The sequence below is a fragment of the Pezoporus flaviventris genome, unplaced genomic scaffold (assembly GCF_033815535.1).
Source record: "Pezoporus flaviventris isolate CSIRO_AGI_PZ_B2104156 unplaced genomic scaffold, CSIRO_AGI_Pfla_v1 ptg000023l, whole genome shotgun sequence".
Classification (NCBI taxonomy): domain Eukaryota; kingdom Metazoa; phylum Chordata; class Aves; order Psittaciformes; family Psittacidae; genus Pezoporus; species Pezoporus flaviventris.
The window spans coordinates 2,348,455-2,371,141 of NW_026892571.1; the positions used below are offsets into that span (position 1 = coordinate 2,348,455).

Here is a 22,687-nt window from a genome sequence, read left to right on the forward strand (position 1 = left end):
ACTGAGTATCTGACTCTTAGCAATAGGATTCCAAAAATCACTTCTTGAAAGTGTCTTACTAGTCACTCCTAGAGTCCAGGTGACCCTGAATTGTCACTGTTCTCTGCTGAGTGAGTTTTAGGTGAGTTTCACTCTCATTCTTTGCAAATCAGCGTCTGTGTCAAGATTACCAGAGGTCTAGGTCTGGGTAAAATAGAGCTGTGTTCTCCCCTTTTTCACTGCTGCAGGTGTTGAGGAATTTGAGGTTTGCATTTGAATGGGGGATGTAGCTTTACGGCAGTCTGTCCAGCAACAACTTTTTCGTACCATTCAGTTTGGTTTTAAGCAGAAGTTAAATGCCAGTTTCAATCAGAATGTGAACAGTCAGCTTTTGACAGCATATGGTTTTCAGCAAAAGCATACCTGTCTTGTTCTCTTTTTCCTTCTTGACTAGGTTGCTGCTTCTGCCCCATTGCCATGTAACCTTTATTCTTTTCTCCCCCCAGAAGTGTGCTCCGTGGACTGTGGCACCCACGGGGTATGCATTGGTGGAGCATGTCGCTGTGAAGAAGGGTGGACAGGAGAGGCGTGTGACCAGCGTGTGTGTCATCCCCGTTGTACAGAGCACGGAACTTGTAAAGATGGGAAATGTGAATGCAGAGAGGGCTGGAATGGGGAACACTGCACCATTGGTAGGCAAACGACAGGCACCGAAACAGGCACATATTGCTTTCTTTTCATAAATCGTAGAGACATAGTTACTGTTGTGTATTGTAATAGGCTGTTCCTTTAAGGACCCTAGTGCTTTCAAATATCATCTTTGACTCAAAATGTGTTGGGTGAAATTAAGAAAGCTCTTGGAATCATTTAAAATCAGCAACAAATTGATTTGCAGAGAAAAAAAACCCAAGAACAAATTCCACAGTAAATGAATGTTAGTAAGTAAAGATGTAACAAATGGTCCATCACAGTATCATCTGAGCCAAGATTTTCAAACTTAACTAAACATTCCTTTGTGTGAATGGCATCTTTTTTAATTTCCTGGGCTGATGCATCAGTGCTCTCCTGCTATTATACATCACATTTAAAACACATAACCACCATCACCACACAGAGCAGGGGTCAACTTGGGGAGGAATAAGTGTTCCTGGTGTAACAAAAATAGCTCCCTCGCCTTCTCCTGTGCTGTGCTGTGGCAGTGGGCATGGTGTTTGCATATAGACAGTCCCAGCATGAGAGGGCCTGTCGGTAGGGCAGCATGCTGCTGTACCCTTTCCTAATGGCGTGCTGCTCAGTACAGCACTGGCCTCACGCAGAGTGCCGTGACTAACACGGCTGCAGCTCAGCTGTGATGTGTCAGCCTGGGAAGTTCAAAAAGGTTATACTTACACAAAGCAACAATGGTCTATCCTCTCAATTACCATGCTTGAAGATCTATTCTGAAGAGGAATTAACTGTTCCTAAATGGAGTTCTTCATTTTGTCTCTACAAGCAGTCAGGTAGTGTATTTGGATGATTTTGTAAAGTTACTGACAACAAAGGAGAGCATTGTTATTTTCCCTATGCTGTAATAAAAAATGGGAAATTCTGAGTGATCACTTTTCTTCTGAGAAGTCTGAGCAAAATTACCTGGAACAAGAGTATCCAGCTCCTGAGACAATGTGAGATTCACGCAATGTATTTTTCTCCAAGGAATTTTTGGAGGATTAAGGTATACCTTAAAAAAACCCTAGTAACTCCAAAGACAAGGTCATATTGTTTTAGCTATCTTAAAGTGGTAAGTTTAACAAAGGAATAGGTCAATTGAGATTTTCATGGCAATCAGGGACCTTAATGGGACAGTCCTATTACAAGTGAATTGTTATTTCTTTGCTTAAAAGTATGATGAGATTCCTGCATCCCTCAAACTGTCTTTGTTTGTCATTCCCCTCTGATTTCCTGGATATACAAACCATTTCTAATACACATGAGTTGGAAACTAAAAGTATGCTTTTATTGGAAAGAATTAAAACCAAAATGTACATCATTTGGGGGCGTATCCTTTGATGCTGTGGTGCTGCATGCTTCCACCACACTCTGCTAATATGCTTTAAATCAAAGCTTTTATGACTGAACACTTTGTGACCAGCAGAGATGCAGTGTTTTTTCACAATTGCTTTCTGACTTTCATCATATCAACATATCTCTGCTAGATTAATCCAGGCATTTTGTTTTCATGTTAAGTGCTTCCCTGATCCTCACAAAATGCCTAGAATATAAATTTTTCTTTGCATTAAGTTGTGTAATAATTGCTTATTTTAAAAGTTGCTGCTTTGCACAAAATTTGTTTTGATTTATCATCTCCTAGTAATATGCCTATGTTTAGAAGTAATTAGTACATTTAAAGTCTTCATTACTGTGCACACAAAAAGTGTTCTTGTACTGATACCTTGAAAGAATGCTGAAAATTACAAGCTCAACTAGTGAACTCTCAAGTGAGATTTTTAGTCTAATTTTAGAGCTGTGAAAGCAGTATTTTCCCCATTACTGTTACATATTATCAGTTCTTCTTTTCAGAGGAAGGGCGACACTGCTAAAATGGTTAAAATATGCATAGCCTTTTTTTGTTTAGTATGTATTAGAAAGATTTCCTTGAAACTGAATGTGGGTCTGCAGAAAAATTGGTAGGAATTTCCATACGCTCATCTCGTGAGGCCTGATTGTGAGGCCATTTACAGAAGCACAGAGCATGATGCCAGAAATGGAGTTCAGTTCAGAGGGACAGCTCAGTTTGATCCCACCAGTTTCTGTTATGTGGGGCTGAAAGAGAGAGAGTTTGGAGGATAAGGCTGGTAAAAGTAATTTTGGTCAGTATTTGTACAAAAAATGCTAGGAGATACCACTGGAAAATTTGTCCTTACAGTGAATCAGAAGCAAGGATGCATTGCTCAAGATGTTTTAAATCTTAGTGTGAAGAGCTAAAGGGGACTTAAAGTTTATGGAAACTCATTTTAATGTAGAAATTTCCCTCAGTGGTTTTCCTTTCAGCTGAAAGGTTGGCAGACCATTTAATGTCAGAATTACTCACTAAGGAGTATCCACCTAAAAAGATAACATGAGAAATGCAAATCTGCAATCAGTAGAAAAACTTGCTTTGATTTCAGTGGCTTCAGGCAAAGCCCACTGAAAACAAGATTATCTAATTTGTGAGGAAAAAAACAGGTTTCTATATACAAACAAAAATACTTCTCTTTTCTTTGTCTTTCTTTACCAGTTTCATGTGGTATATTAAGTCAGTAGAAAAGAAATCATTATAGTGACCTGCAGGTATCCAACTTCACTCAGGATATTTTACTCCATATCAAATTAGGCCTTTGTATAGAGACATGACAGATTGCACACTCTTTGGTGTGTCAGTGTTGAGTATCTAAGCTCAAAACATGTAACAAAAATGCAGTTTCTCTCTGCAATACTTGCATTTTAAGAAAAATATTGTGAACAGTCTCCCTGAATGCCACTGTTAGCTGAGTGTTCACAAGCTGTTTGGGCAAAGCAGGTTTTACCCACGTGTACCAACAGAATTACATATAAGTATCAGAGAATGCAAATTCCACGTTGCACAGATTTTGATAAATCTCTATCCAGATAATTGAAAAATGCAAGGAGTGGTGTCTGCTCTTGCTCAGATGCTGTATGCAGCAGAGCAGAACTTTACACCAGGCACTATATTTCACTTTGCTACTTCAGGTAAAGAAGAAAGATTGCTTACTGGAGTGATGATAAAGAAAATGAATCTTTTCCCAGTGCAAAAATAGACCTGTCAGGATATGTTTATTAAGTGATTAGTATTCATTGATTGCAATTATGGAGGAAGTTATAACTAAATAATAGAGGGTAATGTAGAGAAGGAAAAAAATATTGGAAAACTAATAACAAAGCAAATGACTAAGGTATAGCACTTGCTAAATCTTGAACTGATTTCATGCTGGAATTTTATGATGGAGGATTTAGCTCTTGCTTGAATTATCTGAGTGTTGTTAAAGCTGTTACAAAACAGATCTGTTACTGTCACTGAAAATAATATTTAGATGTTTCAAATTGTTGTTTTTAAAGTATTGTTGAGAATCTTCTCCATATATGCTGTCAGGATAGTACACTAAGAAAAGTGTGATATATACAGAGATCTTTTGAAACATCAAAAAATACCATTTTAAAAGTTTAACACCCTCTGTTATTCATATTGCTGCAGCATGAAATACAACTCTTAAGTCACTGGTAAAAATCTTGCTGTGAGACCAGTGAAATAAGGGTTTAATTCTAAATATTTAAGAGTGAAATGTGGACGTCTGCAAACATATCTTATAAAGTGAGCTTTCACCTGAAGGAGATACATGAGGTTTTCTTGGTGGTATCTGTCATATTCCCAAAGCTTTACTCTTATCTGCTCACATACTACATTAGATGTCAGTTAAGCATTCCTGCTTCCAGATAGTAAGTGGCAAAAGGTTGTAGTCAAGGCTATTTAATAGCAAATGAGCTATCCCTGCCTTGACAGCAATAGAAGCTGAGCCTGCAGCTATCTGCCTCCTGGGCAAAACACAGGCAGGGTGATGTGTACATCTCTGCAGACTCTGCTTAGAATTGATTAGGTCAGAAAAGGCCCTCAAGATCATTGAGTCCAACCATAAACCCAACACTGCTTTGGCCTTGCTGCTGCTTTCTTGAATCTAACTCCAGAGGTGGGGATCTGCCACTCTCTGTCCTGCCCTGAGTCCTTGGCCTCTCTGCTGAAAATGTCAAATGGTAGGACATGTTCCTTAGTAAAAAAAGGATCTGGAAATCTCTGTTAGCCCTATGCCTTACCTTCTATGTTCCCAGGGCCTTGAATAAAGAAGCAAGATTTTAAAGATCCAGGATCCTTTGGAAAATTACCTAAAATTTTCAGACACATAAGAACATGTGGGAAAACAGAGAGGACACCCTGTCCAGGATGACTGCTATAAGAAGTTCAAGTTTCGGTATGGGAGATTTGGGTTATGTGTTAGGAAAAACCTTGTAAGGTAACTGAAAAACAGCAAGTTGTGGAATCCTCATCAACGGAGCTTTTAAATACAAATTAGACAAAGCTCTGCCAGGAACAGCAGAGGTAATTCATCCTCCTGTGCTGACTAGAAAGTCATTGAACTGTATGAGCTTGCTTCCAGTCTGCTTTGAAGTGACGAGGAAGCATTCATTCCAAGTACTTTATTTTATAATGGCCTATGGTAAGATTTGTACTGTCATCCCCTTCAAGAATCTAACACTGCTCTTTCTTAGAAGTAAATCAAACATTTATCCAAACAAGGAGACTAATCTGTGTGTTCTGTATTTGCAGAACAATGGGTTGTCAATGTATATATCGAGCCATTCTGAAACATCCAAAGAGCAAATATTACACCCAGTAGATAAATACCTCAGATTTTCACCCTTCAAAGCACCAAGACTTGCCTAACTGCACACTGGGGGGATGCTATTCCACCTCTGGTTTTACTAAACCAAATGTTTACTAAAATCCACACACACCCCCTCCTCCCCGAGTGTTTTGGGATGGCTTTGCCCTTTCCAGCTTTCGGTCATGTTTCTATTTTTTTTGTCAGCTGGAAGGAATACCACATACAAAGTGCAAAGGTTTAGATTTTCATCTTAGCATGAAGTCAGTAATCAATAGAAACATTAATAATGCGCCATTGTGTTATCTTTGGATACAGCAGGATATTTTTGTCCAGGATAATGCTCTCTGTGTAAAAGATTTTTTTCTTCTACTACTGATTTTTCTTGTTGTAATTACAACAGTAATGATTCAAAGATGAGGCAATTTTCAGGAGAGATGGAAAGTGTGTGGGAGGAGACAGAGGAAAGCCATCGGATCTGACAAGGAGCAATTTAGAAGGAGCTGGATATATTAGACTTCTCTGATGCACTTCTAGCTTAAAATTAATCTGTAACAGTTTATAACCTATCAAGGCATAAAAACCCCTCTAATGACACTGATAGAAATTTAGATTGCATTCTCTGGAGAGGGAGGAATACATCTTTTCATTTCATTTGAAAAATGCATAGAATATTTGAGTCATGACCACTTTTGATTGCTGATGATATAGGAATATGTTGGTAATACATATGATACGTCCAAAAATGTTAGAGACATTGGCTGTACCTGCAGATTCAGGTTCATCACCTGAACAGTACAGTTATGCACTTGTCTTTGCACCTGGTAGCAGGTTTCATGATAAGCACATCTGTGATGCAGTTTTTCAGGTATGTGGTGTCCAGCTTTCATGTGATGATTTCCCCCATGTGTGTCTCCACCAAAGCAGGAGAATAGCAGATGCCTCATAAAGTAATCTGAGAGATTCTCAACGATTTCTGTCATTCTCTGCATGCAATTTACATTTCCTTCATGCAAGCAGAAAGAGGCTCATCAGGTGGTTTTCCTTACCTGAAGTTTTCCTTACATGACCAAAGAGACACTTTGGTCATGTATGTTGTATCATATTACATTGTGTAACTAAACCCAAGGAAATGTACTGGTCAGTTAGACAAGTGGTCATCTAGTCCAACATCACCGTGCTTCAGTAGAGATGCAGGTTCTGATAAAGAAGCAATTAGGCATTTCTTCCTGGGAAGATGATGCTTTTGGTCCTTTCCAGCTACATTTGCTATTGGGGTTCTTTGTTGTTTTGTGAACATGTTATCTTTTATTTCACCCCCAAAATTCTGCATTTGGAGATGGAATCTGTAGAGTTGCCAGATTACACACAGTGTAAATAGCTCTTGGTTTGGATTTTTGTTTTGGATTTGTAACTTTGTAAATTCCTATCCCAATAACTAAAACACACGTTAATTTTGTTTATAAAGGATAAGTACACTTCCTGAACAATTTCTGTAGCACTAAGGAATCCAAAACTACCATATGCATCCTCTTAACTTTATCATAGCTGAGCAAGATAGCCAACAATATATATTTGGAGGGAAATATTCTAGGTAGAGATTTGTGTAGAGTGAGAGTGGTTTGACTTTCAGGGAATTCAGAAACAGAATTCCTTTGCAGAATTTACACAGGGCAGCTGGGGATCTTTTTTTGGCTAAAAGGCAAGCTTATTCATGAGGAAGAACTTTCCTGTTTGCATTCATTGCTGAAGGTTTCCTGTAAATGATTGAAATATGTCACAGTGCAGCGTCAAAACACTTGAGTGGCTTTTTTCTTTCTCTTTGTATAGGATATTTGCAGAACATGACCTTACTTCTTCCCTTTCTAGCCCCAAAAATTTAATGAGCATTTTTTCAGCAAGGCTTCCTGCATTTTGTCTGGTACTTAAAAGATGCACCCAGCAGATACTGGTGAATAGTTTCCTAAACTAAAATCAGATTTCTTTTCTTTCTCCTTTTGGAGGGGCTTCACCATGAGTTATATTGATTTTCCAGCCAATTCTTGAACTCTTAAAAGACCACAGAAAGAGGGGGAAGGCAATCAATCAGGCAGCTGATCTAACTTTTGAAAGGGCAAAGCTGATTTTGCTGTTCATAGGAGTATTCCCAGCATCAGGCAATCTTCTCTTCTTCCACAGATAATGTTTTCTGTGTTATTTTGTACCCTGTGGTGTCAAGCACAGCTTCAGCAAGTGAGTGAATTACATGGTGTTGCTGGATACAAAACAGCAGACATGGGAATGCTTGTGAGAGGTCAGCGACATGGATTGTATAGAGATAGAAGGTAGTGCCTGATCTTGAGAAATATATATGTATATACATATAGATAATATTTAGACTTCCTCAGAAACAAATACAAAAGAGAACAATGTCTTCCCATCCTTTTGAGGCCTGCTGATAGTGTTCTTGTTAAAGATATCTTTCCCTTAATTGCTTTCATTCTTGCTTATACATTCTCAAGGTATAATTCTTATAACTTCAGTTTCAGTTTCACGTAATATTTCATGCTTGAAGATGCAAATAAAGCCAAATGTGTTTCGTCTGACTGCTGCAAACTCTATGGAATAACAATTCAGATGCAAGGCTTTACCTTTTCAGCTTCCTGTCATTTAGTATCAAATTAACAGTAGGATGCATTAGAAGTTAGAAGCTTGTCTTCCTAAGATACTTGATGCTTTTGAAATTCTCTACTTAATATTTTCTTAGTTTAATGTTGTATTAAAAATATTAATGCCAGAAAGAAAAAGGAAATAATAGTGTCAGTAGCATCTCTGAAGTGTCAGTGCAGGATTTTGCTGTGTGATCTACTTGGGGCTTTGGGGAAAAAATGAAACTGTTGAAAGCTTTCTCTTTAAACTGTCAGTTATCTTCTATGCAGCAGCTACTCGCTGAGGATGAAATACACTGATGTTGAATATTGATACATCCTTCTTTCACTAAAAGCCCTACTCAGGCAATTTTGAAAAAGATCTTAAGAATGGAATACAGGGCCATGTTCAGGTACCAGCTATGAGGTATTCTGAGCCATTCTCATTGAACAAAGGTTTTATGAAATATATGTTATTCGGCTCTTTTCTCTTGTTCTTTCTTTCCATCCCTATTCTGACCTGCTTAGGAAATGCTTATTAGGATAATCTCGCTTCTGGAGATTATTCTTGTAGGCAGCCTCAGTCTGTTCCATTTTAGATATAGTTTATTTATATATATAAAAAGAAGCAAACTTTTTTTTTTTATCATGTAATGTAGATTATATATCTCATATACATCTCATTTGCCCAAAGAAATTACAAACACTATTTAGGTAACTGCAATGTAAGAGCTAAATACAAACTTACATGTTCTTGAAAGCATTCAGGTGTGAGGGCATGGTCCGTGTTCATCTCTGGATGTTGAAAGTGCAGGTAGTTGGAGTAATGCCTGAGTCATTATTACCTGATTTATAGCTGCCATGAAAATTGTAACTAGGTGTGTAGATCTCTACGGTATCCAGCACATACTACTGTAGTGTTTTCAGTGATACAGGATTGATTGACATATAATTGCCCATCTCATTCTGTCACACCCATGCTGGGACAGAGACAAAGGAGTACTGGGGTCTACCAGCAGTTCGCAGTCATAGAACTAAAAGCCAAAGGAAAAGTGGGACATGAGAAATTAAGGTAGTGTATTTATCCTTGTTTTCTCTTCAGTCAGTTACAGGAGTAGAGCAGAAAGGATATTCATGGTCCAGCTATTCCTTGAAGATTTTAAAATCTGAGAGATGACCCTTAGCACTGGGTGTTACACGCTTGAATGTTTCACAACAAGCGAGTACCTCTTGTAAACACTTAAGCAGATTTCCTGGAAAAGTAGCAACTTTTGCCTTCACAAAGACTTCAGTGCGACATGGATCATAACGTCATCCCTAATGAAAATTTAGGCAGAGATGACATGTCTGTCTGCTTATGTAAAGCTCTGCTCCCTCCTATTCTACTACAAAGATACTTTTACTCCTGCCTTACTGTAATGAGGCTGTTCTATGGCCCATAACTGATATCTAACATCTGGCATTCGTTGCCTTTTCCTGTGCTGTCTCATTGGTTATTGGGAGCCATGCAGTGAGTCCCAGATGTTCAAGTGTAAAAGAGTTTCTGCATTCTCTCAAACATGGTTTGCATAATGGCACCTGAGTCCTACCCAACTCATTTGTATTTTCTCCGCTGTACAATGCCTTTTAAAAGGCTGTGTGTTTCCTGCACTCTGTAAGTGGGGAACCATAATTTTGTCAAACTTCCAGTCAATGTCAGGGCTTACTGCTTTTTCCTAATCCCATTGTGGTTTTAGTTTCTATTCACAGTTTTTTACAGTCCAGCACGGGGCAGGTTGATCCACTTGGCATCAAGAGACTATGGCCTGTTTTTAAAATGCTGTAAAATAAGATACCATACACAACAGCTGCAAGGAAAGGTTTAAGTATTTCTTCCTAAATGTTCTGGAATTATTAGGGTAGACTGAACTACATGAGCTGATAGTGAAACTTTCATATAATTAAAAAGTATATACACTTTTAACATCTTAATATATTTTTTACAGAAACCCAGAGAAAGTAAAGATGATTCTCTTCTGTATTCATTCCAGTTAATTATACAGTTGCAGGTGAGAATTTTTTAGGTAGATGTTCAAAGAGTAAAGTTACTGATGAGTGTGACAGATGAGTAAGTTTCATAATGCATCTAGGCCAAATATGCCTTAATTTGCCTTCAAACAGTCAGTTTTTCAGAGCATTGAAACACTGAGCTTAGGAACCACAGTGCATCAAGATGCAGTCCCTGTTGTGAAGGAAATAGTAGTGATAATAGCCTTGTTATCTAAGAAAAAAATCTAATAGTGTAGTCATGATTAAAAGCCATTATTTTTAATTAAAAACTAAATCAGTTTATAGTGAAAATCTTGCTAGGTTATGATTTTAGGCTAGAAACAACACTTAGAAGACAATTACCCAAAAGAACAAATTAAAAACAAAAACCAGGAAAACAATCAGTTTAGGAATAGAATGTTTACCTGGTAGAACATTGCGATTTATTGATCTTAAAAGTATTCCTGCTTCAAACACTGTAATTTTCCAATTGTTGGAATCAAAAGGGATTGCTGAGCTTCTCTTGGAATGAGTTACTCACAAATACCTCTGAAGATATTTTTGTAAATCCAGTGTGCACAAACACAAACCCCTGAATGTCCCAGAAGATGCTGATTCTCTTAAAACCAGAGACACATTAGTACAGATGAGAGAATTGACTTCTTGTTTTAACCACTGGGATTACCACACAGTAGAACTCGGTTCCTAATGCCATCCACTTTGCAGTACATTTTAAACATAAACTCTTCTGACTTATTTGCTTTCCAGTTAATAAAGCTGGGCAAAATGTGTACGTGCTGGGTTACAGATCACCTCTCTCTGAAATTAGTAGAGGAATTAGCATTATAACATACAGGTTTACAATGGAAGATAGTGTGCCTAGAATGAAGCACTTAGAGAAGCTGGGTGTATCTTCCCTATATTCTCTAAGTTTTAAATTGCAGAATCCCCTGCATTTGAACAACAAAAATATTACTGAAAGCAGAAAGCCGTGGATCATTATTTACTGCTGGAAAGTGGAAGCACAACATGAATTTGTTAAATGTTAACAGATTCTGATTTCTTTTACTCCTTACATTTTTTTTCCAGGCTAATTTGTTACAGTACAGGAAAGGTAATAGCAATGTGCCTTTTCTGGTTTCAAATAGGCAAAAAAAGAAAAAAGATGGTTTAGGCTTAAGACAGAAAATCACTGCATAGGAGTTTGTTAGGAATATGAAATGAGGGTTGGCATTGCTCACCATGCAGCATTGTTAATAGACAGTTGATTGGGGGGGGGGGGGGGAGGGAAGTACAGTGACACACATTTTTAGATCCAATCCATCTTTTTGTTGTCTTCTTTGGAAACTAGGAGTAAAATTGCCTTTTGTTACGGTCTCCCTTGGATTGTTATTAATTGATTCTTTATCATGAAGCCCGTCCATACATATCTTCATTGTGTCCTGGGAATATTTGAATCCTCTTTTCCCTCCAAATAAGTCAGAAATATTGATTTAGAATGGAGGAAGCTTTCCATGTTTGAGAACAGGTTATTAGAGTCAAGGTCACTCTGTGTGTGAAGGCTGAGAGGGCAGTAGTTTCTTGAAGGAGATACTAGGTCAGTGTTACACTACAGAAAATGTTAAGCTTATGTAAATAGCTCTGCACTCATTGCTTCTGCATTATTCCGCTACAGAGCTGGTTATGAACCAGACGCCTCAGAAACATATAGCTGTGTTACTCTTGGGTGTCTGACTAGAAGGCTGAAGGCAAAATGTAAAAATCTATATAGAAGCCTAAGCATTATCTTGCAGTTGCAGCTTTCCTTAATTCAGATCCAGAGGGGCCTGTAAATGTTGTCAGTTTGATACTTTCCCGTTGGAATCTATTTTTATATGCTCTGTAACAATTTTGTTTGCGTATAGGTCGAAGAAAAAAGTGAATGAAAATTGCTCAGCCCCTCCCTACCCTGTAATTTAAAGCAGTAGTTCATAATACTTTAAATAAATACTTAATTACATTAAAAATCACTCAGCAACCTCTATGGATACACTGAAGTCTCTCCTGAAGTTGTTAATATTTTCATTTCACATAAAATGTTGTTAAAATATTTTCATTTCACATTAAATGTTGTTAAAACCAAATTATTTCCTTTAAGTTTTCCATCTCCCATACACAGAATTCAGTGAGTCTTTCTTCCTTGACCAGTATGTGTATTTCTAGTTAGCATGAAATTCCTAATATCCCTAGTACCTAATTTAAAAGTGTTACTGCATGGAAAGTTTTAAATATGAGATACTTTGAAAAGGGAAGTATTTATTCAGCAGAATTGGGGTAATTTAACATATTTGCCTCCCATTTCAGACTGTGCCTCTTTATTCAGCCTTTATAGTTACAGTTTCCCCTACCACACTAAGGATTTTTGTCAGCATTTCTGAGACAAATACTGTATTTGAAAACAATTTCCAGCAAGATGTATATAACGAACCTGATTTCTTAAGGTGGATGTTCCAATCGATATCAAATGGGAGCTTTCTCAAAAGTTATTTGCAGAATATGCCCCTGGATCTTAATTATTTCTTTTATCTTACACATTTTATTGCTTTAGATGAAGATGTTACAAAATGTGAGGAGAGATGTCATTCAAATGTGAGGTAACGGCCGCAAATGAAGATGTCTGCTCTTTTCAGTCTTGCTTCTGGTTTTTGTCCTGTGACAAAAAAATTACAGTTTTATTAAATACAAACTTTCACAGGGCTACGGCTACTGACTTAAATCAGGTAACTTCATTCCAGCTGAAGAAATAACTAAGATTAGTAAGCTGTTTCATTCAAAATGAGGATCAGGTATGCAAGCTGGGAAATGCACTTTAGGAGTCTGAAGTTTACTGAGTTGTACCGTGAGGAGAAGGGCTATGGCATTAAACTGCAGATAGTTTTTCTAGTGAGTGAAACCCAGTTAAAAAGGATTTTCTGCAAAAACTTCCTAACCACTTACAGAAGTTGTTATAGCAAATTGGATATGTGCTATGCCTGATTAAACATATTCTCACATATGTATTTACTCTGAAACCTAAAGCTGCTCCAAAGTTCATTTTGCTTGATTAAGACCTGTGGAGATCTCCTGAACCTAGTAGAGTCAAATGGCATCAGTCCTCAGGTGAGAGACCTGAGGTTGCAAAGTGTCCCTTTGTTAACTAGGCAAGGAATCTCGAGTTGGGGCTGTGGATTTCCTCTTGCAGTGTGAGTCAGGACAGTACTTCTCTGAAGTGGTGAAACACTGCTATGCAGTGGGAAAAGGCTGCTATATACTGCTTGGTTTCCCAGCCTTGTTCAAACCATTACTGTCTAAAGGAAAGACTAATTAATGTGTGTTTCTAGCATGTTCTTTGGAATGTTGAAACAGTTCAACTATGTCTATGAAAAATTATACTATACCCCATTGAAATTATGGGCAATGGGCAGAGTATGGTAACCCAAGCTATCATTTCATTTGAGCACTGAGGCGAATGCTGGTCTGCAGAGTGCTCTCACCTTCTGCAAATTTTCCTTTGAACTTTTCTAAGACAACTAATAACCTTGATAGAGAACAGAAAAGCTAAAGGCAGGAAGTGGTGTTTGATTGTTTTCGTTCTGGGGGGGAGGGGGTAGTGTCTGGTTTTGGGTTGGTTTTAGTTTGTTGTTGGAAATTCCTTTTGACTGGTGTTTGTTACTAATAGTGCTAAGTCTGCTTTTGCCTGTTGTGTTTTAAACTAAGCCAAATATCATGACAATCCATAGTTGTGCACCTTTTCACCTACATGAAGCAGGCAGTGAAGGATCATAGAATCCTCTCACTCAAGGCGGAGCAATCTCCAGATTTCTTGTCTACATCTTCAACTCACTTAGGAATCACATTTCTCTTCCCGAGGGAAGTGCTCCCAGCAAACAGTCCCACTCGAAGTAATAACATCCTTTCTGTCTCAGCATGGCTTAAACTGCCAAATACAGATGCAAGGCAACCAAGTCAAAACCTAGTTGGTCCTTCTGATGGCTTCAGTGGAATGGAAAAGAAATACTCTGTCTATAAGCAGAACAACTGAAGTCTTTCTTTCAGAGAAGTAAGGCCATGTGTAGTGAGGCGAGGCCAGGAGCAGAGCTGTCACTTGCATGATAGTGAATATTTTTAATGTAAAGCAAGCAGAGCTTAAAGAGTCCTCCCTCTTTCAGATTTCTTCCAAGAGCACGTTAAAACCTCTTGCCTTTCTCGGGGGTGAAATGGTGAAGGTTACCTCCCTAGTACATCAAAATCAGTTCCCCAGATTTATTTAGAATTTAAATATCAAGGCAACTGGCTGTGTTTGGAGGATTATGAGTTTTGTTCCTTCAGCACTTAGGCAGAAAAAGAAGGAACAAAAAGAGAGCTGCCTGTGCTTTGTCTGAGCATGCAGGGTTGAAAACAGTTCATTTGTGAAAACAACTTTATTATTTCTGTAGCTTTTATTAGTTATTTGTGCAGCTGGTAGATACAAAGTTGGAAAATTGCATGATATACACGAGGCTTATGTATATTGAAAAGAGACACAGAATGGATGCAGAGCACTTTAGAATTAAAGGCTTATTTATAAAATGTATTTTATGTAGTGAAATTTTCATCTTCTATCCTACAACTGCCAAACACCCCAGCATACGCAAATACAGAGCTCAGAATGCATTGTTTATGTATTTTAATTTCTTTTACATGCATTGCCTATGTGGCAGAATACTGCTGCTATGTCGTGGGCAGTATTTCATCCTTTACATTGGTACCTATTTAAAGTCCATAAATTCTAGCTTTAATATATATGAGATATATTTATGCTAATGTTCAAATGTCCATTATTTTTTGTCACTTCTAACCATGTTTTAGTGTCACAAGTTTTAGTATTCCTGCAAACCAGAAGGGGTTCAAGCAGCATTTAGTGTATGTTATCAAGGCTTTTTTCATTCCAAACTACCCCACAGTGCTTCTTAAAAACTTCTTGATTTTCTTCTGTGCTTTCTTTTGATTTTCCTTTGGAACCGCTGAAATGTTTGGACTCCGTAGTCTGAAACCCTACAGTGTGCAGCCATTTATTTGAATACATATAATTAATACTTTAAAAGAACAGCTGCAAAATACATCTGTCTATATAGTACTTTTCATCCTGAAGGGATTCCAAAGTTCTGTACCATATTTAAGGGATAGATGCTCATAGAACGTATTAATCTGTTACACGGTAAGGGAGGAAAATGAGAACTTAAAAGTTAAGGCTCATATTTATTCTTCTGCTAGGGATAACCTGCACATTTATACAGGATCTGCATTTGCATACCTGAAATGTAATTGCTAAATTATAAATTCTGTGCAGGCATTAATATCTGATGAACAGCAAGTAATTATATTTTGATGATACAGGAGAAAACTGGGATTCCCTGCCCTGAGGAGTATGAATTATACAGCTCTAAAACTAAAGGGATTGCAGATAATTGTCTTTGAAAGGGATGTCAGGGGGTCATCTAGTGCAGCCTCTTCCTCAAAGCAGGGGTAGTTATGAGGTCAGATATTAGACTTGGGCCCATAGTTTTTGGGGCAGACTTCCTACAGTCCTCTGTATTGCACCTTGGGTAGGCTGTTACTTACCACTCAGTGCTCTAGCTAGGTATCCTCTATAGTTTATTGAGCAACATGAGTAGTGTGTAACATCTGCTTGTTCTCACTACACTGCCCTACTTGTGCATGTATGTGTGTGGGCACACATCCCATTTCCTCACAGCCCTGAATGTGGACAGGATTATAAATGCTGGTGTAAACAACTGTTAAGTAGTACTGGTGTAAGGGAAGCAGTTTGGTCACTGTAAATGCTGGCTTAGTTTAGTAGGGCATTTTGGTTGACTTAACTCTGTTTTGTAAAGGTATTTATGTATTAAAGGAGTTATGGTCAAAGAAATGCAGTTTGTATTTAGAGCAGAAGTTGGTAATAGGTGATTTTTATTTATATATATATATGTAAGTTCTTACTTACAGGGTGAAAGAATTAATTCCTCTTGTATGCCCTGTGTGGAGGATTTGAGAATAAAGGTATTCTGAAGTCAGTGACTGAAGTGAGGAGTGTGTCTTCCCCCAGAATCCCAAACTGCTTTAGATCTGGGATATTAGTTTAGTTTTAGTAGGACTTTATAAAAACATTTGGAAATTAAAAACTTGTTGTTAGTGATATTTGGCTAGAATGGGTACATCCAAGGGTTGCTTCTCTGTGGAATGGTCAGGCACCTGCCTGAAAGGAGCATTCTGTTCCCAAGTTATTCACTGCCTTTCAGACAGAAGGGCTAGTCAGCCATGACCCTTATAAGAGGCAGGAAGGGCTGTAAAACTACCAGCAGCAGTTTGTAATCCAGGGGTTTTCACCATGCGTGGTAGTCGCTTAATGCATAGAAACCAGTGAAAACCCATGCTTTTCTGAAGAACAACCACAATGTTAATTTAACTATTATATGAAAGGCTCAGGTACAGCAAAGTGCCATGAACCTTGAAGCTGATTGAAACCCATGTAGTTCTGTTGAATTTGGCTGAATTTTGCCGGTGTGGACCAGCTTGTGTCCTGGCCCTCAGGTGAGAAGCATGAAAAACCGGTCTGGGCAGTGAAGGAGGACGTGATCCCAAGAGGTCTAGGCACTTCAGATTTAACAGTTAATTTTACATTACAGTGTGTCAGTTTTTCTCAGACAGATGAGTTTGCAGGATTTTTAGTATACCTTGTGTTTGACAAGGCTAATGCCAAGGCCTTGTCTGTAGTGTCAGCTTTTGTGTTCTGCACGGCATACCTGTTAGCGGTTGGGTTGTTATCCCTGTTTCTGTGTGGGTGATGCTCCTGTGGAGACCTGGGTTCCCATATGATCATTCTGTGTTAGGCCATCATTTCCAGAATGCTAGAAACAACTTTATTGTTTCCATATCTAATTGAGAGACCTAGATGTTGATGTGAATGTGCAAACACAGTGGAAGACAACGCTTAATTACAAATACCTTGTTGGCAGGGTAGGTTTAGCTCTACATAAATGCAGTTATATTTACTGTATCTATACACTGAACTTAACAGAAAATGTCTGATTTGACTTGACTTGGTGTTGACCTTCTCTGCCTCTGCACTGAAACTTTGTTGTAACAAATAATGTTGCTCAGAAATACCTTCTGAGCAGTAAAGCCAGTGATTGTGTTTTTCCTTGAAAATTTAAAGTAGAATAAAAAAGCACTGGGTGGCATTTGTGTCTGGAGACAAGCTAGCCAGTGACAGTGTAGTCTTCTCTGCTGACCCATCAGGGCATTTATAGGGAAAAAGAACATCTGCCTCACTGGAGGGTTTTCAGTCCAACAAGAGATCTGGGAATACTCTATACTGCCAGACAAAGGCTTTGTGGCAACAAGCAATTCTGCCCTTTTCAAGCCTGATCTTGTACTTTTTATATCAGTCTTAGATTGTAAATCTATGGAATTTGGGCCTACCTTTGTGGCATCTGCATGTAAAAAAGGATTTAAGGAGTTCAGATCTGAGCAGGTGAAGGGTTGGGCTTACTTCTCATTTTATACACTGCATTCACAATATCATTACATTGTGTTCAACTTTGGATAAGCATGGCCCCATGCCATCTCCATCAGCCATTCTGGAAGCACGGAATAGAGTAGCAGCATCCTCTGGTATCTCGGCTCTGTATGAAAACTACATAAAGGAACATGAAGCCAGAAATAGCTTTAAAATCACCTGACTTCATGCTTTCCTCCAAAGTTAGAATAGAATACTACAGGTACTTCAGTAAGCTGGGTATGGTTCTGAGTTCATAAATCATCCTAGCTGTTAATAAAAGTCAAACTAGGGTGTTGCGTTGTTTTCTATCTGAAACAAGGAAAAATTGGGTTCCTTATGTTGAATTTTATAAATTTCTGTTAGCCAAATGAAACTGAGCATTTGAAATCAATCTAGTGTCTAGGATTTGACAGCACAATATCAAATATCCTTTTGCCAGGTACAGATATCACTTAACATAAGAGGTTTTTGTATTTTTTCCTGTTTATCTCTCCCTATGACATGGAGAGGGTAGAGTGGGTAAGGAGTATAGAAATGTGACACAATTCTGTGTGTCAGTATATATGGGATTCTTGAATCTTTTTAGTTAACAAGTGTATCTAAAAGTATACCAGCACTTTACCAAGACATTTATTCAGAAACCTTCAGATGTGTGTTTTTGAAAAGCTGTGACTGCCACACATTTCAAATGGCAATAAAGCAAATTGCATTGTGTGCAGGGAGGTTGGGGAGCAATTAACTGTGTGAAGCCTAATTTTTATGAATGAATGACTAAAACTGCCTGCCATAACACTGTGATTAATGTAGGAATTTGAGTTGTTACTTTGTATCTATGTTGTATATTATTTTAAATATGAGGTCAATGTTTTGCTTGTTACTCTTCGATTGACTGAATTCGCACATCCTGTCTGATAGGTCACTTTATTATTACCCTGCTACGAAACTATTTATAGAGATGTTATTTTAGAGATAAATCCAACTTGAGAAGGCTTCTTTCTCAGAAATGATATTACATATTACAAAGGATGGTGCCAGTCCCTGTATCCGATATCAGAAACATTAATACAGTAAAAGATTATGGTTATGGTACTGGTTTTATGAATGCATTTTTACCCAGAATTATATTCTAAATGGATTTTGTTACAGTAAGATTAATTTGAAAGAGCCAGCTATCTTAAACACAAATTTTACTGCATCTTTTATGTACCTTTTTATTGGGCATATGAATAGGAGTTGAATGAGAGTCTTGTTTGAAAATACACTGCGTGACTTGAATGTGCTGCTAGGGTCAAATTTTAGCTTGTGCTCAGAATCTCAGCAAATAATCTGCTCAGCCTGTAGAAGAAACTGCATAGCTATGCTGGGCTGCAGCAACGTCTTCTGTCCATGTGTTTTATGTAACTACTTTGCTAATGCTGGTACACATCTGAAACTCACTGCCTGATCACTGACTCAGCTATTGTGCACAGAGTAGGTTTCTGTGAAGGATATGATGTGTTTCCATGTTAAGGTTAGCAGTATGCAGTCAGCATGCTGCCTGCACACCATGCTCAGACCATCCCTTACCCCTGGCCACCCACTGCAGTTGGTGAGTGATGTGGGGTTGTGTGGTGACAAGATATCATGAACGTCCCACATCTGCAGGAATAGATCTGGCCTCCTGGCTGCAGCAGAACACTTGGTCTTTCAGCATTGCAGAAGCTTCCCAGTCGTATGACTAAACTTCAAAGAATCATAGAATGGTTTGGGTTGGAAGGGACTTTGAAGGTCTTAGCCCTACTTCTAGTTCCAACCCCCATCAAAAAAACCTTGCCATAAATGCAGTCTTCCTTCCTTCATAGAATTGTAGAATCCCAGACTGGTTTGGGTTGGAAAGCACCTTAAGATCATCCAGTTCCAACTCCCTGCCATGGGCAGGGACACCTTCCTCTAGAGCAGCTTGCTCCAAGCCCCTGTGTCCAACCTGGCCTTGAACACTGCCAGGGATGGGGCAGCCACAGCTTCTCTGGGCACCCTGTGCCAGGGCCTCAGCACCCTCACAGGGAAGAGCTCCTTCCTTATCACTAACCTGAGCTTCCCCTGTTTCAGTTTGAACCCACCACCCCTTGTACTATCGCTGCAGTCCCTAATGAAGAGTCCCTCTCCAGCATCCTTTTAGCCGCCTTCAGACACTGGAAGCTGCTCTGAGGTCTCCACACAGCTTCTCTTCTCCAGGCTGAACAGCCTTCTTGAATCTGTCTTTCTTATATACATAAATAGCCCAACTGGGCTCAGCTGAATCTTTTTGTGTATGCTCAACCTTCTGAGCAGTCATGGATTTTTTGACTATTAATCTGTTTGGTTTCCTCAAGTCTCAGGATAGGGTAGCACAAACTCACCCTCTCTTCCCTGCTCAGCTGCTGGCAGCTTGAAGGTGGGGGGAGCGGTGGTGGTGGGTGTAACACCAAAAGCTGCTGGTAGTTAGAGAATTCTATTGGTTGTGCACAAGAGGGAAACCTCAAGGGTGTCTCCCCCTAAGAAAGTAATGGGAGCCCATCTGCTTAAGTCACTTAAAATGAAGTTGGATAGAGTGGAATGTACTGCTGGGAACAATCCCTTGTCAACAAGGCGAGATGCTCTGACACCCGTGGGGGCTTTATTCAGTCTCAGACTTTTGTGACCTATATTGCAATGTGAGCTTTCCTCCCTGTTTCAGGGGTTTTGAGGGTGTTTTTCTGTATTTTTTCTATAGTTCTTGTTCTTCGGAAAGATGCAAGTGATGACTTCTCTTGAGACTCCCTTTTTAATACCAGCAGATCCCCTTTGTGTGAGGTTTACTTCTCTTCTTCTGAACAGTCACACATGGTGTTCCCACATTTTTCTATTTCTTTGGGAAAGCTGATGTTCTCCGAGTTCTTACCTTTACATGTGAAAGACAGAAATTGCATAGATACGTAGCAGACAGAATTTAGAAAGAAATTCTGTTATGACATACGTATCCCAGGCAATTTAAGAAGCCTTACTTAACATTTGTAGTTGTCTGCCTCCACAGAAAGTATTTGAGTGGAGGGATTCAGGAGTTTTCAGTTCTCAGCTTCCCCATCTTTTCAGCCTCTTCAATAAATAAAAGTCTAGCTGGCCCATTCTCTCAACTCAGCATGTATTCCTCTCTCCCAGCACATCTGTGAATAGTTATTCCATACATTCCTTTGTTCGATATCTATCTTAAAGAAATATGGGGGGTGTTGGGTAATTTTGAAACATGTTTTCTCTAGAATATAAAAAGGTAAAAAAAAGCAGCAGCAAGGAAGCCAGTCACAGCATCTTGGTGAGAAATGCTTCAGTGCCACAAAGCTTCCCCTCTGTGTGCGTGCGCTCTGAAACGCCAGCTGCGCCGCTGTGGTACTTGAGCAGTGACACCAGGTTTGTGCTGCACTGAAAGGTCTGGTTCACTCTTGACCATTTTCAATTTCTGTGACTCTCCTGCTTTGAAGACCTGAGCTAGTGCTTCTGCGTGGCTCTCTGGCCATGCAGAGCTGTCCAGACGCACTCAAAGGGGCCTCACCTCTCAACCCATACTATTTTGCATTAACATAGGTTTAGTTACATGGTTTTGGTTAGAGTTTATTTTTGTCAAAACGTTACTCTGTAGAAAATAGCTCCTGTGTGCCTAGCATAACACTGTGCGTCATTTTATTTGTATACCCTTTCTTTGGCGTTAACTAAGCCCTGCAGGCTTTGGAATTGAAGGATTAAAAAATAACAATAGCAAATAAAAAGCATAATTTTATTTTCAGTGTTGCTAGGTACCTCGTTCCATGTACCTCATTTATTATTTGCGAGATAGCTGTAGGCATACCAGCAACTCACTGAAGGAGTGAATGGAAAATATGAAAACAGTGATTATCCTCTAAAATCCAAATTAAACAGGCTATTGTCACTGCTGCTTTTCTGTAATTTCTCTGTATTCTGTAGGTACCATCATCAGACTACTTTTATTTGTTACAGTTCTGTAGTTAACAGCTGTAATGAGAATAGGATTTAAATGTGATTTAAATGTAATTTAAATGTTGCCCTTGAAACTCACATGTATCTTGTGAGCAAGAAAACTCTGTGCTGTACAACATACATACTCTCTACTGCTGGGTATCTTTACTCATAGGACCACCTGGTCCAGCATCAGTTCAGGTCAATGGAAAGACTTCACTGACTGCCAGTGGGCTTTCGGTACGGACATGTGAAATGAGGTTAGCTGGAAAGACAAACAAGAGATAGTGTGTTCCAGACTACAGCTGCACTACACATACGGTGCAGCTTTGGATCAGAAGGATGCAGCAGGTGTAACCTCTTGATTTATGTCTGGGTTTCCATGTACAAACTGAGTAAAGGCTAAAAACACTGTCCATTTCTCTAAGTGGTTATAACATATCACCTAGAGTGATTCTACTTTTTCTTTCCTCCATATCTCCTATTAACTTTTTTACTTTAATTGTACAGAGAGGCTACCTATTCCTTCAAAGATTGAAAGCATTAAAAAGAAGAAGATTTCTCTAATTTCTCCTTCCCTGTCTGCCCTTTCCCTTCATTCATTTTCTGGAATGATTTGCCCCAGCATACATGGAAGTTCTGATGATTATTGAGGTTTAGACTGAAACTACAAATTATTCAGACAGTCTTTATATTTTGATTTACTTGAAATGTTTATTTTGGAGTTTTAAAGTAGTTTATGCAAAGGAAAATCTATATATGCCTCAGTAGCTGGGTACACATGTATTTATATACCTGGAGCTTCTGAGTACCAATGGAAAAGGTACTGAAAAGGAAACAATGAAAAGGTACAATGAAATTGAATGAAAGGTAAAAATTCAAACTTGAAAATTGAATTTCATTTGAATTTTTCAAATTTGAAATTGAATGAAAGGTAAAAATGAAATTGAAGGTACAATTTTCAGTACAAGGTACTAAAAAGGTACAGTGAAAAGAAACTCCATGTAAAATTTACCCCAAAGTGGATAGAGTCTATGAGGTACTGTCTACCTTCTAGAAATTTATTTGCTGAGTCAAAAAATGAATCAATCAATCACCTCATATTTAGCCTCAGAATAATT

The 22,687-nt window shown here is 38.6% G+C and overlaps 1 protein-coding gene across 6 annotated transcripts in view; it reads left to right on the top strand.

The window, feature by feature from the left end:
* TENM2 (teneurin transmembrane protein 2) overlaps positions 1–22,687 on the top strand; it is a 681,089-nt gene that overhangs the window by 599,301 nt on the left and 59,101 nt on the right. For 5 of the 6 annotated variants that reach the window (XM_061456390.1, XM_061456392.1, XM_061456394.1 and 2 more), the window contains one exon: positions 486–698. In XM_061456390.1, the coding sequence (XP_061312374.1) occupies positions 486–698 (213 nt within the window). The remainder of the gene's footprint in view (positions 1–485; positions 699–22,687) is intronic. The other variant, XM_061456391.1, reaches the window with a different exon arrangement.